The sequence below is a fragment of the Microtus pennsylvanicus genome, chromosome 11, assembly GCF_037038515.1.
Source record: "Microtus pennsylvanicus isolate mMicPen1 chromosome 11, mMicPen1.hap1, whole genome shotgun sequence".
NCBI lineage: Eukaryota > Metazoa > Chordata > Mammalia > Rodentia > Cricetidae > Microtus > Microtus pennsylvanicus.
This window is the reverse complement of record NC_134589.1, coordinates 71,847,829-71,866,107: the sequence shown is the minus strand read 5'-3', so window position 1 is coordinate 71,866,107 and position 18,279 is coordinate 71,847,829. Positions and strand designations below refer to the sequence as shown.

The following is an 18,279-nucleotide window of genomic DNA, read 5'->3' as shown; positions in this document are numbered from 1 at the left end:
ATTAGCAGTTGGAAGTAAAGCCCTAGTAAACAACCCTAAACAATAACAGTACTTTCAATATCCCCTCCAAAACAAGTTATTTCAAACAAAAAGACCATTTAAACTTTAAATATTTGTGTTTTCTTAAATAATATAGCACTTCATTCTCTTATTTGCTAAGTAACTGAGATATCCTTGGTCCTACCCTGCAAATATTGAAGACACTACCTTTGGGCGGTGGTGGCGCATGCCTGTAATCCCAGTACTTGGGAGGCAGAGGCAGGTGGATGTCTGTGAGTTCGAGGCCAGCCTGGTATACAAAGGGAGTTCCAGGACAGGCTCCAAAGCTACAGAGAAACCCTGTCTCGAAAAACCAAAAAAAAAAAAAAAGTTAGATAGACTTACTTTTCTGTCTTGAAGAATATTGCACAGCCATCAACATGCTTTCTTTCTTGTTCCGACATCGTCCTAGCTCTAGACTTAGGACTGAAGAATCCATTATAGCCACGTTCTTTCAGTTCTACCAGAAAAAAACTGTAATACTGTTCTGTTTCGACCTCCTGAAAAATCATAACCAGCAAAGTTACTTCAAGGACAAAAATATGTCCTATACATTAACCCATGTGTACAGTCTGAAATATTTTTTCAAAAGATCACAATATACTAAAGAGCAGAACATTTTCAAAATATAATTGGTCTAAAACCAATCAGAAGACTTTATTGCACCAGATGCCAATGCCAGTTTGTTGTAGTTTAGGAGTAAAGTCAAAGACATATAGATTTGTCTTAGAACTGATGGAACAAGAACCATATAAGAAGGAATTACAGTTGTCACATATTTTAATTCTAGACCCATTGAAGAAAAACAAATAGACTCAAACTGTATAAGTTATTATGAGAGTTGGGTTAAAAAACAACCCACATTACTATGCAGACAGTCCAATCTTTTTCCACTTCACCCTAACATTTCTAGTAACAGTGCTGGTAAAACAAGAATATATCCAGAAAAGCCACAATTTTAGTAACTTAGCCACCCAAATCAAATGCAGTATACAGGTACACTGGAGGAAAGAGGAAAGTTACTGTCAATTTTTAAAACCTAGTTAAACCTGTTTTGCTTTATCTGACAGCTCAGGGTTGCAAAGCAAGAGTTACTGTTCTCAGAATTCTCCTAAACCAGAAAAGCCTAGAATTTTAAGAGCCACTGAAGCTAAGATTTCAAATATATTAGCATAATATATTCTAGTATAATTGTTTCTTGTTTTGTCCTGGTTTGAAGGGTCACACAACTTAAAGAGTCTTTTGCATGACTTACCTGAAGACTGATAATATCAGCATTGCAGCTCAAGATTTCTTGAATAATGGCCTTTTTCCTGTAGTCCCAGTTTAACGCCCATGATGGACAGTAGCCGTATAACTGCCGGGTCGCATATTTATCACAAAGAACATTATAGCACATGACAGAAAACAAGGCTGTAGGAAAGATAACTGATTCACACACGGCAGAAAAAGACCAATAACCAAAATTACTTCAGCAATAGTCCTCACTATATTTAGTCTGATTTCAACCACTCAACCTATAGTTACCAAAAAGCTATTATTCTATGCCAGCTGAGGCGAAAGAAAGAAAAATAAGTAATGGAAGTACAAATAAACAAACCAATTAGGATACAATGTGCTTGTATCTACAGAAGCTAAGACAGGTTCTTGAGTCTTAATTTGATATACCAAGACTCCTTATTTCCTCTATGCCACTAACTGTTAACGTAGGATGTGGAAACTTGACAAGCAGTTTCCATAAAAGGCTGCCAACTTTCTTTTTCTGACAGAGCAACTACAGACTAACTTGAAGATGGACTGTGAGTTTGGCTCCAGAACACTAAAATAGTAAGTACTCAACAAAGCAAATCACAGAAGTTATTTTTGGGTTCCTGGGGCACAAAAAAGTTTTTCATTATAATCTACAGAACAGCACCGTCTTAAACACAGACTAAGATATATATTTTTTGCCGAAAAAAAAATTATTGTCTGAGCTACAGAAAAAAAGGCGCAATGGTAGATTTTATTGACATGGGGTTGCAATAAAAACTCACAACACATTTTAATTATCTATGAAGCAAAATAATGCAAAGCAACATTAAACAAGATAGCCTGTATTTATCCATGCAGAAGCAAATCCTGTTAAAAAATACCTTGAGAATTAAACTATTTTTATAAAACTTATGTTGAAATATACCAGAGGCCATTAATTTAATGTTTTTCCTCTCAAGTAAGAAAACTATCTTAGACTTTAATAATATCAAATACCTTTAGAACACATCAACACATGGAACCCTCCCGTGCAAAAAGATTTCAGCAAACCTGATGTAATAGAGGTCAAGTGCTCAACAGTGTCAGTACTGACATTCTGTGTGGCTAGGAGGGACTGGCTAGATCAGATGATGCAGGGTATTTAGCTGTGTCCCTGACTTCAATCTCTAGGTTCCAGCAATATTTCTCCCACTTTAAACAATCAGAATTGTCAAAATTGATACATGTTCCCCAGAGATAAAACTGCTCCCAGCTAACCTGGCGGTGGTGGCACACGCCTTTAATCCAATCCCAGCACCTGCGAGGCAGAGACAGATGGATCTTTGTGGGTTCGAGACTAGCCTGGTCTACAGAATGAGTTCCAGGACAGGTTCCAAAGCTACACAGAAAAATCCTGTCTCAACACCCCACCCCCATAAAAAACTGTTCTTGGCTGAGAAGCAATGTATTACAGAATTAAATCTTTACCATTATTTCCCAAACTAAATCAACCTATAACCACACTGCCTTCAATGCTGTTAAAAATCTAAAGTATTCCAACAATACTTGCAGATTTATCAAGACCTGGTGACATTAATAGTTAAAAAGAAAATAGAGCTACCAACCCGTTGGTCTTGTTCTGTCTGGTTCTTGTAACATGATCCACGATCTTGGAGGTGGTTGTTCTGTTGAAACTGGGTATATATATATATAAAAATAATAATAATAATTAAGTGATATTCTTACATGTCTTCCTAATAAAAAGTCTAAACAAACGGTCACTTACTTCTTTTTGCAGTACCTGACAAATTATCGAGCAAGTAGTTCAGTAGCCTTCTTGTTCCATCTGGCTCCAGACAGAGGTTCAATATATCTTGGGTAAGTGGATTTCCTGGGGCAATTTTAAGTAGGTAAATTAAAATAATACAATGTTTCAAACTTAGAAAAATTTAGCAAAATAATCACCTAATGCCACAAAAAGTATAATATCATAACACTGTTACATTATAGTTGCTAAAAACTTAATAAAAATATCACTTTTGAAATTTTCATATAAAAAATTTCGCTGTTTTTTAAGTTTCTTTTTTTTAAAGATTTGTTTTATGCATATGGGTGTTTTGCCTGTGCATCACTGGCATGCCTATGACTTTTGAGGCCAGAAGAGGGGAACTGGATCACCTGAAACTGGAGTTACAAATGGCTGTGAACCATGTGGGTGCTAGAAATTGAACCAGGGTCCTCTGGAAGACTCTCAACCACTGAGTCATCTCTCCAGCCTCAAAATTTGCAGTTTTACAGGAATACTCAAAAAGATGATTAATGGGTTAATGTTAATATGGAAGTACTTTGTATTTGTATTAGCTCTAAACTGGAAGGGCATAAAACAGCAGCTTTCTCTGGCAAGAAATGGATTTGAACCACTTGCAAAAACTAATGGCTGCTAAAAATTACATATGTAAGTGTATATTTTTATTTTATATTTACTTCTTAAATAGTTCTTATGATATACCACAGGGACTTATAAGAATATAACCTGATTCTGTACCTATCTTTTAGAAATATGAATTTAACTCTTTATCCAAAGGCCTTCCTTTAGGAGACAGCCGTCTGTCTGTCCACACCTGCCCAGACTGGTAAAGAACCAATTACATCATAAAACACGCCCATTTGTCTTCACACTGTAAAAATGTGACTTTGACTCCTGGCTACGGAACTTTACAATGGTTCCTGCATTATTTGTGCCCTCTTTCCCATTTCCAACACTAATTAAGTACCCATAAATCAACTTCTTTTTAAAAAAGAAACCCTCAAAAGCCTAATTTTTAATACCAGGACTAAATCAAAAATTTCTATTTACTGAGGAAAGTTTTTCATGATTTGAACATGAGAAAAAGCTATCTATGACATGATGAGAAAGCATGGTGTAAGTCATGTATCATCAAGACAAGAAAGCAGAGAGGCCGAGAGCAGAGATCACAAAGACACAGATGGCCTGGGGTTGGAAGTCACAAGTCACAGGAACAGAGAACTGCAGCATAGTTAAAGCAATAGAGCAGAGTAACAACACTGCCTGCCAAAAATTCCAATAAGAACTCTTAAAGCTTTTTGAAGAAAAAAAAAATGTAAGAAAAAAATAAAATCCTACCTTTCAGGCTTAAAGTCTGTAACTGAAACAGTTTTCCCAGCTCAAAAGGTAGAACTCGTAACTGGTTGTAATTTAAATGGAGCTCCCTGTTGATCAAAAATTTCCAGGAAGTCAGAAGACATGTTAATTTTAACCTTGACAACTAAAATCAACAATGTTATTTCTAGGAAAGTATGTACCTAAGAGTGACAAAGTTTTATACATTATATTCCATTATCTAGCCTTGGCCTTCCTATGTAGTTAAACAACAACAGCAACAAAACTGCCACAGATCAAACCTTTGGTAATATATAGGGGGAAAATAAATACAGAAAGTACGATACAAGCTTCAATTTTTAAAAGTTGTTAAATTCATGGATATATCAGACTACTCTCAACTGAAGTACTTACCTCATAATAGGTACATGGTTTGCTCCACTACATGTGTTTAAGAAAGCAGAAAGGATGAAACAGCCCAAGAGGCAGATCTCAAAGGTACATGTGAGGGTACTTCCAGAGAGGTTGAACTGAGGAGGACCCAGCCTCAATATGGGTAGTACCACCAAAGCGGGCTAGGACTGTCCCAACTTCACCTCCTGATGGTGGAAGCAATGTGATCAGCTGCTGGGCATTTCTGCTACAATGTCCTTTGTACCATGATGGACTCTATCTCCTCAAACCAGGAGTCAAATGAAAAAGCTTCTCCTTGAAGCTATTTTTTGGGTATTTGGTCACAACAAGGAAAGTAGTTCATACGCAGCTACCATGAGGACTGTTTAAACGAGCTTAATGATGGCTCCAAGTTAAGTTTATGTTTAATAGTTCTCCAGATTTACAAAGTTTTCAGTTTAAAAGTAAAATTATATAAACAAAAGACTAGTTCCTGCACGAAGTTTTACTAACCAGATTTTAGAAGAATGATTTCTACTATTTGTTTCTTTACAAATCTTGGTTGCTTCTGAGAAAACTGAACAAGAAAAATAAAATCTGTTTTGTTTCCAAGGATTAAAAATAGTCTAGTAAATACTCAATAACTAAGCCAAGAAAATTGTTAAAAGGCTAGTATAAGAGCAATAAAGACAAAAAAAATCCATAAAAATCTCCATTCTTCACACTAGAAGCCATGAAAACCACTGTGCAAGAGTAGGCACACTGGGTTTGGCTTCGTATTTATGTTGATCTTATCTACCTTCAAGGGTTTAAAAAAAAAAACAACAACAAACAAATGCACACTCAGCAATTATCATTTGCTGAAACATTAAAACTGGACGGAGTTAGTTATGTTTACTCATCACTGACAACATCCCTAACTTCTACCTAAGAAGCCTATTCAAGACCACATAATTTTTAAATGCCTAAGGACAGCATCACTACAAATTCTACCATGAGCGCAGCAACTGACTCTAGCTTGGTTCATGCCAGGGCTTTCCTACTACAGGCAACAGGTTCTAAGGACCAGTGTTATTAAGGATGTTTGCGTGGCATCAACTGCTGGCCATAAGTCAAGTACAGCACAGTGCTTTACAGTGTTTAAAATTTTTTGGTTCAGACCAATGACTCACTGTAATGAACACTTTGTGGGTGAGGCTGACTGAACAAAAGGGAATACTGCATGACACACCACAGATCCTGATGCCACTGGGAGGAATAGAGGTGCTGGAAAGACAGAGGAGGGAGATGAGGCAGGGATGCTACAGGGTGAGGGGTGGATAAGGAGAGACTGGGGGTGAGCAGGACTGGAATGTATGATGTCAAATTCCCAAAGAATCAAAAAAGAGTTATGTCTAAGAGTCTTTTTTTTGGGGGGGGGGAGGTTCAAAAAGAAAATACATAACAAAACAGCAATAAAAAACTAAGCAATGTCAGGAAGTAGTGGTGCATTCCTTTAATCCCAGCACTGGGAAGGCAGAGGCAGGTGGATCTCTGAGTTTGAGGCTAGCCTGGTCTACAGAGCAAGAACAACCAGAGAAACCCTGTCTCCAAAAAAAATAATTGACAGCAACATCATCAAAACCAAGCAAGGGACCTATTTAATTTTTATTATTAGACATTCAATTCTTACTAAAATATTTCATCAAAAGATACAGTTATGATGCCCCCTTTATTTAAATATAAAATGGCTTTATTTCCTAACAAGATATATGGCTGCCTTTCTTTTGGAGGACCTAAATGTCCAAAACTGAGTCTGCATACCTGAGTGATACCATGTTTCCGAGTTCCGCCGGTAAACTCTGGATTTGGTTATGGGACAGGTCCAGATATAGCAGATTGTGAAGCTTGGCAATGTCTGAAGGAATACAGGACAGGGAATTGTCACTCAGATGCAAAGCTGTCAAGTGAGTTAGTGACCACAAAGATGAGCTTAAGCTTCTTACTTTTCCTGCAAGACAGAAAAAAAGAAAGGATTAAATAGCTATCTCCAAAATTTGGCCCATGTATTAAATAAAAATCAGACATTTTGATTAGGTACTTACTTTTTTAAAAAGTTTGAGAAAACTTAACAAGGAAAATTTTAATCTATTTTAGAACAATTTACTGCATGCACTGAACAATTTAATTTGCAGAAGAAAACTAAAAATTTAAACTTTTAAAGTTAAGTGTCAATACTTGAAAGTACCTTTATTTTAAGAGCACACTGCAAAAAATTTATCCTTTAAATAACCTCAGATATGATAAACAAAACATCAATAATTCACAGCAATGCTAAAATGCTAATCTAGAATTTGTATACTATAAAATATAGGACAAAATCAAGTACTAATGCCTGAAAAACTGTTCATTCTATACATCAGAAAATAGGAATTCTGCTTTCTATTTACATTAGAAAAGTAAAACACATAAAGAAAAGAATATTTGCAAATCATAAATCTGATAAGTCATTTATATTCTTAAAACTCAAGAGAGGCTGGAGAGCTGGCTCAATGGGTAAAAGCACTTAGGCAAGTATAAGGGCCTGAGTTCCAATTCCCAGAATTTACATTAAATACCAGACAGTGTGAGCATCTATAATCCCAGAGTCCTCAGGAAGATGGGAGGCAGAGAAAAGACAATCCAGAGAAGTGCTTAGAAACTTGTAGTCCTGGCAGCAAATGCAGAAAACAAACAAACAAAATACAGGGACCCTGTCTTAAACAAGGTTGAATGGTGGGTACACCAAGGTTGTCCTGATTTCTATACAGCACAGCAGCACTTGTGCATCTGTATTTACATACAAATGAATGCACACTCGTGCACACACAATTTAAAATATAAAAAAAAATGAGTACAAACAAGAGTTTGCCACTTGGGAGGTGGAGGCAAAAAGCTCACAAGCCTGACACCACCTTGGGCTATATACACAGTGAGATCTCAAAAACACTCAGTGTAATACATATTTCTTCAAAAAAATACACAAAGGGCCAACAACCACATAAAAAGATATTTAATATCATTATCTATAAGGGAAATGGAAATGTAGCCCACCCAAATCAAAACGATGAACTACTTCAAACCCACTTGGATTAATATACTCAGAGGCAATAAGCAGAAAAAACTCAAACCTTATTTATGTGCTGCTAGTGAAAACATAAAATGGCCCAGGTACTTATCAGCATGGCAGTTCCTTAAAAAGTTCAATATGGAATTAATATACGAGCAGGCAGGTAACACTTCAGTATTTTCTCATATGTGCACATAAATGACTACAGAAAGCTGGGCGGTGGTGGTGCATGCCTTTAATCCCAAAACTCAGGAGATGGAGGCAGGAGGATCTCTGAGTTTGAGGTCAGCCTGGTCTATAGAGCAAGTTCCAGGACAGGTTCCAAAGCTACACAAAGAAATCCTGTCTCAAAAAACAAAACAAACAACAACAACAAAAATAATTACAGAAGAATGTTTTAAGACTCAAAAGTGCAAACAATCCAGATAACTGACTTGATAATTATTTAAATAAAATATGGTATGCTCATTGCCATACAATATTATTTGCAAAACAAATATATGCTAGAACAAGGACCAACTTGTTAAAATACTTGTTAAAGGAAAAGAGCTGGTGATGAAATATCATCTATCGTATGAATGCCCTTACACGAAATGTCCAGACAGTAAAAACCCACCAAGAGGGAAGAGAAACACTTCTTGGAAAGGATGCTAAGGGGAAATGGAAAACCAAACCAAACAAACAAACAAACAAAAACCACGAATGCTAGTAAATACGGCATTCTGAAACTGAGATAAACACTGCATAAATCTATAACTATACAAAATTCACCAAAGCTTCACTTTAGGTTGATGAACTATATGATGTATGAATTGTATTTCAAGCTGTTATAAGAAAAAGAGAAAGGGAGACAAAAAAAAAATGTTACTTATGAAAAGAGGACTATTAAGCCAGTGTGATAGTTAATCTTGACGGTCAATCTGATGGAACTCAGAATCACCATGGAAACAAATCTCTGGACATGTCTCTGAAGGATTTATCTAGATTAGGTTAGCTGAGGTGGGAGTGGGTGGTACAATTCTATGCTTAAGGTTTCAGACTGGAAAAAAAAATTGGGCTGAGCACCAGCATTCACAGCATTCACCTCTGCTTCTTGCCTGTCTCCTGCTCCGGACACTATATGCTCCCAATTACAGACTGTATTTCCTGAAACTAAGAGCCAAAAACCCTCCCTTCCCGTAGGTTGCATTTGTCAGGTATTTTGAACTAGCAATGAGACCTGTAACTAATACACCAACAGACACAAAAGTTCAGCAAATTCAAACATGGAGACCAGCAAGAAGGGGAAGTTGGGGAAAAGGAAAGAGAGACAGAAGGGAGACTATGAATGAAAATGCCTTCATGGAAGTCCTTCACTATGGAAAGTGAATCTGTATCACTGATAGTAAATGAAAGTTAATTATCAAGATTTCTCTAGCCAGATAAATTATTTCTAACAACAAAAAATTGCAGAAAAAGAAAACTATATGAACACACACAGTAACCAAAATAAACAAAATATTTATTTTATATATTATTATTTATATTATTATATAGGGCTTAAAATAAATAAAAGGCAGTCATATGGGGAAAAATTACATTTCAAAAAGAACAAAGATAAAATGTCAGTAGATGTCTAGTTATAAAAAACGACTGGAGCATAGTCTTTAACGTTCTGGGGGAAAGATCCTGCCAATGCAGTGTAAGTAAAAATTTCCAAATGAAGGGAAGTTTTTTGTTAGAGGGAAGCTGAAAGAATTTATTGACAGTAGCTGTATAAGGTACAAAATTCTTTAGGTAGTATAAAAACAGTATTACCAGGTGGAAATTTATTAGAAATACAAGCTATACAGCTCTACTTCTGAGACTTTCAGATTTGGAATTATTGGCATATAGATATTACCAGTGAAATTCCTAATCTAATAATCTGAAATGTTCTAAAATCTGAGATTTCAAAACATGGACATTAAGTATTAGATCTCAGGTCCTTCAGATTAGGAATGTTCATATCTGTAGTAAATATAACATACAAACTTTTAAAAATATTTTAAATTTCTCTATAAAACAACTGACTAGCTGGGCAGTGTTAAGTTGGGAGTGTGGACCCCAGCCCCTGGCCTGGGAGTTGCACTGCTCTGGACTCCAAATCCCAGCATGCCAGGTCCTGACCCCTCCTTTGGGGAGTGGGGGGTCAGGACGGTTCCCGCAGGGTATTTAAAAGAGCTCCCAGAGGAGAAACAAGTTGTTTTTGGGTCTGCATGGGCTCCTGGCTGTCCTGTCTCCCCACCATGCACTTGGCCACCCGAGAGCGTTATTCTTAATAAAACAATGGGATTTTGATTTGGTTTGATTTGACCTAATTGGATTTCTTGTGCTGGCGGAGTTGCCCTTTTCTTATAATTTTTACTTATCAGGCAGGAGTGGCACACTTGGGAGACAGAGTCAGGTGGATCTCTGAATTCGAGGTCAGCCTGATCTACAAAAAAGTTTCAGGACAGCCGGAGCTGTTACACAGAGAAACCCTGTCTCAAAAAACTAAAACCAACCAACCAAACAACCAAACAATTGACTAATGTCAGGTGTGATGGTACATGCCTACAATACTGTCCTTTGGAAAGTGAAGGCAGAAGGATTAGGCACAAGTGTTAGGCATTCACGATCATGTTAGTGTATTAAGTTCAAGGCCAGTCTGGCTACACACAACACTATCTCAAAACAAACAAACATGGACTATTTTAAAGTAAAACTAATAGAAACTACAAGATTTAGGGCAGACAAATATAACATATAACAAAAAAATAAAGATGAGAAAGTGAAGTGTGAGGTTCTAACACAACACAGAAAGTGGCATATGATAATGTACACTAAAATAAGTCAAACATTCATACATCCATTTATTTCAAAGAGAGGTAAGAAAAACCAAATACAGAACAGAATGGGGTCATTAAAAACTAGTAAGATGGTGAGTTCAAGATCTAACAGTCACACGAAAATGTCTAAATAGACCCCAATAACATGTACTATTTACCAGTTTTAAATACATAGGGACAAGAGTACAAAAATAATCTAATACAGTGAGAAGAAAGCTGGAGTAGCTGTGCTGCTAACAAACAAAGGAACCAAACGACTAAATCCTACCATAATAAAGCCAACTTAATCAGGAATACAGACTCCTGGGTTATTTGTGGAACTTGTAAGAAAGTTGTGAAAACACTTTGGCAAAACCAGTTAAGACTGTGAAGAGAAAGAGAAATCCAATCAAGAGATTTCAGAACTCTCCTCTCAATTAAAAAGACAAAAATGATACGGACCATGCCACAGTTCAACTAACCTAACTTCACTGATTTAAAAGACCACACAACAGCAGCAAAAGACAACTTACGTCAAGTGTAGATGGAATGTTTACTATAAAGAGATTACAATAAAAAATGTTTTCTGTCAAAATCATGTTGGGATTAAATTTAGAAATTGGTACAGATGCCTAGAAAATGCTAGAAATTACCTCACTGGTCAGAACAATTAAAAGACTAACTGGAAACTATTCTATATAGAAAGAAAAGAAACATAAGTTTCAAATCAATGAAGGAATGGATTTGGCTTCTGTATTAATAAACTAGAAAAGAACAATTTTAATCCAAACCTGAAATAGTAAGAGAACAGATTAAACCAATGAACCAACAGCTGGTGCTTTTGACAAGTGAAAAAATACACACACACACACACATACCTCTAGCCAGAAACCAAATATGAGTCTAAGACCAGCACACACAATGGTGAGACCCTGCCTTCAAAACAAACAAATCACATTCTGTTGGGGATAAAGTCCACAAGCCTCTGAGTTCAATCTCCAGCACCATGTGGAAAAAAGGAAAGAAATGGGTCATGAAATGAAATCCCAGAAGTTTATAGTGGCTTTAACAATCATTTCCAAAACCAGGAAAACCATTTAGCTGTCCAAGCAGGAACTGAATGATGTTAAGTGCTACAAACAAGCACTGGAATGCTAACAGTGAGCACTTACACACTTTGAATACTAAATGAATATATATATCTGATATACAATGCCAGCAGGACATGACGTATGTTCAGTTCACCACATTCTGTTCTCATGAACAGGCTGATGTTGTTACGATGAGAAAAATTTATGAAAGTTTATAGTCTCTTCTCAACCTCTCTCTCTCACACTCTCCAGCCATGCCATTCTTTCACCTATTCTCTTTTGATCTCAGCCTTCTCAGTCTCTGTAACAACAGTTCTCAACCCGTGAATTGTGACCCCCTTAGGGGTCAAATGACCCTTTCAGAGTCGCCTGAGACCACAGAAAAAACTAGGCATTTACATTACGATTCATAACAATAGCAAAATTATAGTTATGATGTAGCAACACAAATAATTTTATGGTTGGGGGTCACCACAACATGAGGAACTGTATTAAGGGTCACAGGAATAGGAAAGTTGAGAGCCACTGCTCCAGACTCTGACAATATAAAACAACTTTGAACTGTTTATAAATTACCTAGCCTGTGGCATATTTTAAAAGGACTAAGACAATAAAGAACTTAAAAATACTCTTTTCAAAATAAGTGCAAAATTTAAACAAACACTTCAGCAAAAAGGACAAAGAGATGGCAGATAAGTCATACTGAAATAGGCTCAACAAGCAATAATTTAAAAAACACAGATTAAAGTCACAATAAGATGATGGTGTGGGAGGTCCTTCAATCTATGTGTTGCTTTTATTGGTTAATGAATAAAGAAACTGGCTTGGCCTATAGCAAGGTAGAAGGTGGAGTCAGAGAGAAGTCATGTAACCTGCCAGAGACAGACACTGGGAACGTTAGCTGGTAAGCTACCCATAGCCACGTTGTGATACACAGATTAAGAGAAATAGGTTAAATTAATATGTAAGAGTTAAGCCAGTAAGAAGCTAGAGCTAATGGGTCAACTGTATTTAATTAATACAGTTTCTGTGTGATTATTTTGGGTCTAAGTGGCTGGGAACAAATTAGCACCCTCCTTATTACAATAAGATAGCATTACATGTAAGGACAGCTGAGTCCAAAACACTCACTGTGCTAATGATGCTGATCGGACATCTAGTAAAACGAAACTAAATGAAAAGGAAACCAAAGGAAAGGGAGGAAGGGAGGAAAAAAGGAAACAAACTTGCTTCTAAACAGTCTCAAGAGTTTCAGAAGTTTAAAAATACACTACCATTTGACTACAGATATTTAACCCAGAGAAATAAAAGCTATGCCAACACCAACAGGACCATTTGCAGTGGCCTAATTTGTAATGATGAAACACTATAAATAATAGCCCCTCTAAATCCAACAGGTTAATGGATAAACAAATGCTGCCATACTGTGCAACAGAATACTACTCCATAAGAAAGAAAGAAGAAAAGAAAGAAAGACAAACGAACCCCAAATTAAGTATGAGTAAGTAGAGAAAGAACAAGTCAAAACAAAAGAACACACTGGAAGTGAGGATTCACCTCAGTTGGCAGAGTGCCTGCCGGGCATACATGCAGTCCTGGGTTTGATTACCAGTGCTAACACATACCAGGTATATAGTATGTATGCATGTGGCTGGTCCCAGAAATGAAGGACACAGGGACAGAAAGATAAAAAAATTTAAAGTCATCCTTGACTACATATCAAATTCAAGAACAGCCAAGGCTACAAGAAAACATGCCTACCAGAAAAATAAAAACAAAAACCATATTGGTGTCATTTACATAAATTCTATAAAACACAAATCTAGTATAGAAATGAGAGAAGAGATGCAAAATTGGCAGAGAAACGAAGGATCACAGATTCTCAGGAATGATAGATACACTCACTAAAAGGCATACCTACAGGTCAGAATACACCACATTATTAAAATATATACATGCTGATTTAAAAAACTTATTTTTGGGCTGGAGAGATGGCTCAGAGGTTAAGAGCATTGCCTGCTCTTCCAAAGGTCCTGAGTTCAATTCCCAGCAACCACATGGTGGCTCACAACCATCTGTAATGGGGTCTGGTGCCCTCTTCTGGCCTGCAGGCGTATGCAGACAGAATATTGTATACATAATAAATAAATAAATATTAAAAAAAACAAAAAAAAAAAAAACAAAAAAAACTTATTTTTAATTGTGTGTATGTGAGTGGGACTCTGTGCTGCGCAGGCATGCAATCCCAAGGAATTGCAGTTACAGTTATTTTTGAATCACCTGATGCGGGTACTAGGAACTCACTTGGGGTCCTCTGTAAGAGGACATGCAAGAACAGTATGTCACCAAGCCATTTATCCAGTCCAGTGCCCCCCACCCCATGCATGCCAATTTCTGCATGTGAATTATACTTTGGTAAAACTATGACTACCTTGATCCAAGAACATTTCTCTAATTAAGTGAAAAATGTGCTCCTAAGTTGGTTAAGGGCCATATTCAACTAAGTGACTTCATTCTAAAGTTCCCAGAATATTTTATTGCTAAATATCAGGAGACAGAAAGAATTATTGTTCCCTGAAATCAGACAGTGGTGATTAGCAAGCTACTAAGAGACTATGCGCATAATTAATGAACCTACCAAGAAATCCAAATAACTAAACTATACATTTATAAAGATTCTGGAAAAAATAAACTAAACATCTGACATTCTAGAAGAAACAAGAATTACAGTTGGTCTTTACAGTTTCCTGGTTTAGTACTGCTTTGATTCCCCCACAAACACTAAATCAGTCATTCAGATATGTGAGAAGCAGACAAGAAGTTACCTAATGCACACATTCACAGCAGTTCAGTAAGGTCTGCCTGCAAACAATCCTAAAGGACTAGGCAGAGTGAACCTATCAAGAAATCAAAGCGCTTTAACTAACCCACAGATCTACAAAGATTTAGAAAAAAAGAAAAAGTTCATAGCACTGACAAAGAACATTCCTGTTAGCATATAGAATGCATATATTAACCAAATGTATGTTTGTGCATATAACAAACCTTATTTATCACACAAACAAAAAGGTAAACTAACTAGTAGATATAATAAATATGTAAAACTGATGGAGAAAACATAAGAAAATCATCATAACCATCTTAATTATATATGATCATAACAAAAAAATCTCCAGGATGATACTGTTCCTTGTAAATTAAAAAAAAAAACTTCAAAATATCACATGTCAAAACTACAAATGGATATACCTTTGACTATAGATATTAGGAACAATATAAAATAGACCATTGTTGCCATGTGGCAATGATGCACACCTTTAATCCCAGCACTCGGGAAGCAGATGCAGGCAGATATCTGTGAGCTTCAGGCCAGTCTGGTCTACAGAGTGATTTCCAGGACAGCCAGGGCTATGCAGAGAAACCCAGTCTCAAAAAACACAAAAATCTCTTCTTTTATTTTTTAAATTTTTAAAAATTTATTTATTAAAGATTTCTGTCTCTTACCCACCACTGCTTCCCATTTCCCTCCCCCTCCCCCAATCAATTCCCCCTCCCTCGTCAGCCCAAAGAGCAATCAGGGTTCCCTGCCCTGTGGGAAGTCCAAGGACCACCCACCTCCATCCAGGTCTAGTAAGGTGAGCATCCAAACTGCCTAGGCTCCCACAAAGCCAGTAATCTCTTCTTGTTCCTTTCCAGACTCTGCCTCGAACCCTGTAGCCTCTGAGATGTTGATTCCTAAGAAGAACTGGTTTGCCATCTATGAACTCCTTTTTAAGAAAGAAGTGATGGTTGCCAAAAAAGATGTGCATACGCCCAAATACCCCGAGCTATTAGACAAGAATGTGCCCAACCTTCAAGTAATGAAGGCCACTTAGTCTCTCAAGTCTAAAGGCCAGGTGAAGGAGCAGTTTGCCTGGAGACATTTCTACTGCTACCTTATGAACAAGGGTATCCAATATCTCTGAAATTACCTCCACCTACATCTGGTGATCATGACTGCCACCTTGCCCTGCCCTGCAGCCATCTTAAAACTAGCAGGTGTCAGCCTAGGGGTTCTGGAGGGTGAGTGAACTGCAGAAATATTGACAGAAGGAATGCTGTGTGTCCTCTGGGGCTGACAAAGAAAGCTGAGGCTGGGACTGGCTCAGCAGCTGAATTCCAGTTTAGAAGCGGCTTTGGTTGTGGACATGGCCAGCCACCTCAGTGAAGCTGGAGACTGTGATGTGCTGAATAAACTTGAAAGAAAAACCCACTCAAAATACAGATCTACAGATATATCATTTTAATTAAAAAAGAAGAATGGAATAACCCATTTATGTGTTTGCACAAAGCAACTCTAGAGGGATGCAAAGAAACATGCAGAGAGAAATAATGGAAAACGGACTTTTGCTGTTTGCTTTTTTGTTGTAAAGATTTATTTATTTATTAAGTATACAGTGTTCTGACTGCATGTATGCCTGCAGGCCAGATGAGGGCACCAGATCTCATTACAGATGGTTGTGAGCCACCATGTGGTTGTTGGGAATTGAACTCAGGACCTCTAGAAGAAGAGCCAATGCTCTTAACCCCTGAGCCATCTTTCCAGCCCTGCTGTGTACTTTTTAAAATTTAACAAAAGTTTTTTATTGATTCTTTGGGAATTTCGTATCATGTACCCCAATCCCACTTATTTCCCAATGCCTCCATGTCTACCTTTACCCTTGTAGCGCCCTCTCTCAAAAACAAAAAACAAAAACAAAACCCACAAAACATTGCTCCTTCTTTCTTCCCATCCTATCACATATTCTGTTGTAGTGGCATCGGAGCTGCAATGTGTCACACAGTACCATTTTATCCAAAAACGTTTACTTGCAAATGTTCTTGCAGTGAGTTATTGGCCTTGTTCTTCAAAGGTTCTGGTTTAAACACCATCAATACCTCACTCAAACTCCTCTCAGATATCCTGCTATCATGGAGATCCTGTAGCTATGGTTCCAGAGGACCAGTCCCTTCATGTACTCTAGCAGGCCATACATGGGGTAAATGTTGGGGTAGGCCAACTCAAAACCCTGGATGTGGGCCTGGGTGTAGCTGAGTTGGCCAATGGGCCTCTACTAGGACTGCCCCCTGCCAAAGTGAGGGCCAGGGCCAACTGTTCCATGCCTGAATCACTTTGGCAGCAGGCTAGGTAGGGGTGGAACTAGCTCTCCTGTGATCACATCTCTCCTGCCACACAGGCCAGTTCTCACAAGGCCAGTGAGGGGCAGGGCTGGCTATCTGGCCTCGCTGTGCTCTTTTTAAAAAATATTTTTGTGTTTCCCTTCCTAAAGTTCCCTTATCTCAGTTCTATTTGGCTTATATCATCATCTCAGAAGCTGTCCTTAATCATGCCAAGCTAGTAAAACCTTCTCAAAGATAACTCTTCAAGCATTTGTGTTCCCTATGTATCACAGTTTCATAACTATCATGTCAGGAACTCCTACAGTTTGTAAAGTTCTGGATATCTTTATATTTAATTGCCTACTCATCAGTTCAGAAAATGAATGAATGGCATATAAATAATTTCTAACAAGTGAGTGACGATTTAAAACTACCACTCAGCATCTGCTGTCTCTACTTAAGTTTCTTCCTCTCCCACTTTAGCCTGACTTATTCTCAAGTTATACTTAATACTTATCAAAAGAGCTTCATATAATAGTTTTAAAAAAATCATAAAGTTATTGATTCAATATTTTAGTCATAGTATGTTATTCTTCACAGAAAAGTAAATCTGAATAAAGCTTTCTCAATAAACTCAAATGTTACAGTGTCACAGATAAAAACTAATGTGTGGCCTAAAGGCAAAGCACCCGCTTCAAAAATCTTTTCAGTTTAGGTGCCACTAAGTTCAGAGCCAAGCCTGTATCTCCTGGAAGTTCAATGCATATAGTTCTGCTTAGTACAATTCCTTCTGCCCTACACTGATATATCTCAAAAAGGCCTGTGACAAACACAGCTGTTGAACTACAGGTGCATCTCAAAAATAGATAATCACAGCTACCCCTCCACTAAAATGGGTACAAAAGAGATATGAAAGTTGACATCTTAAGGCAGAATTTTTTTATACACATCTAATTTAAGATTCCTGTGACAAGAGTTTGTTTGTAGTGGGCAAAAAGTATCACCCCCCCAGTCAAGAAGCTATTGCCATTTTATTGCTGCTACCTAAGGGAAAAGTCAGTTTTCTTCAATGGAGTTGACACTTGAAATATTAACTACACTCCAGGACATACCTCACATTCAGAAGTAATTGGCTAATACAAACTGGACTCCATGTCTTTTATTTGTTTGTTTGCTAAGAGAAAGAGAACATGAAGTTGGACAGGCAGGGAGGTAGGAAAAAATCTGGTAGGAGTTGGGGTGGAGAGTGAGTAGGATCAAAATGTATCATATGAAATTTAAGAATAAATAAAACTAAGTTTAAAGCACCTGTTTGTTCAACAACACTGCTGTTGGCCAACTCTTGTACTG

The 18,279-nt window shown here is 37.3% G+C and overlaps 1 protein-coding gene and 1 pseudogene across 4 annotated transcripts in view; one reads left to right on the top strand and one right to left on the bottom strand.

Annotated features, from left to right (window-relative positions):
- Cnot6 (CCR4-NOT transcription complex subunit 6) overlaps positions 1-18,279 on the bottom strand; it is a 47,852-nt gene that overhangs the window by 9,568 nt on the left and 20,005 nt on the right. For 3 of the 4 annotated variants that reach the window (XM_075992828.1, XM_075992826.1, XM_075992827.1), the window contains exons 3-8: positions 6,587-6,773; positions 4,415-4,500; positions 3,056-3,160; positions 2,895-2,963; positions 1,295-1,452; positions 385-539 (exon numbers count right to left, since the gene is read on the bottom strand). In XM_075992828.1, coding sequence (XP_075848943.1) covers positions 385-539; positions 1,295-1,452; positions 2,895-2,963; positions 3,056-3,160; positions 4,415-4,500; positions 6,587-6,773 — 760 coding nt within the window. The remainder of the gene's footprint in view (positions 1-384; positions 540-1,294; positions 1,453-2,894; positions 2,964-3,055; positions 3,161-4,414; positions 4,501-6,586; positions 6,774-18,279) is intronic. The other variant, XM_075992829.1, reaches the window with a different exon arrangement.
- Positions 15,516-15,997, top strand: LOC142859455 (small ribosomal subunit protein eS10 pseudogene; annotated as a pseudogene).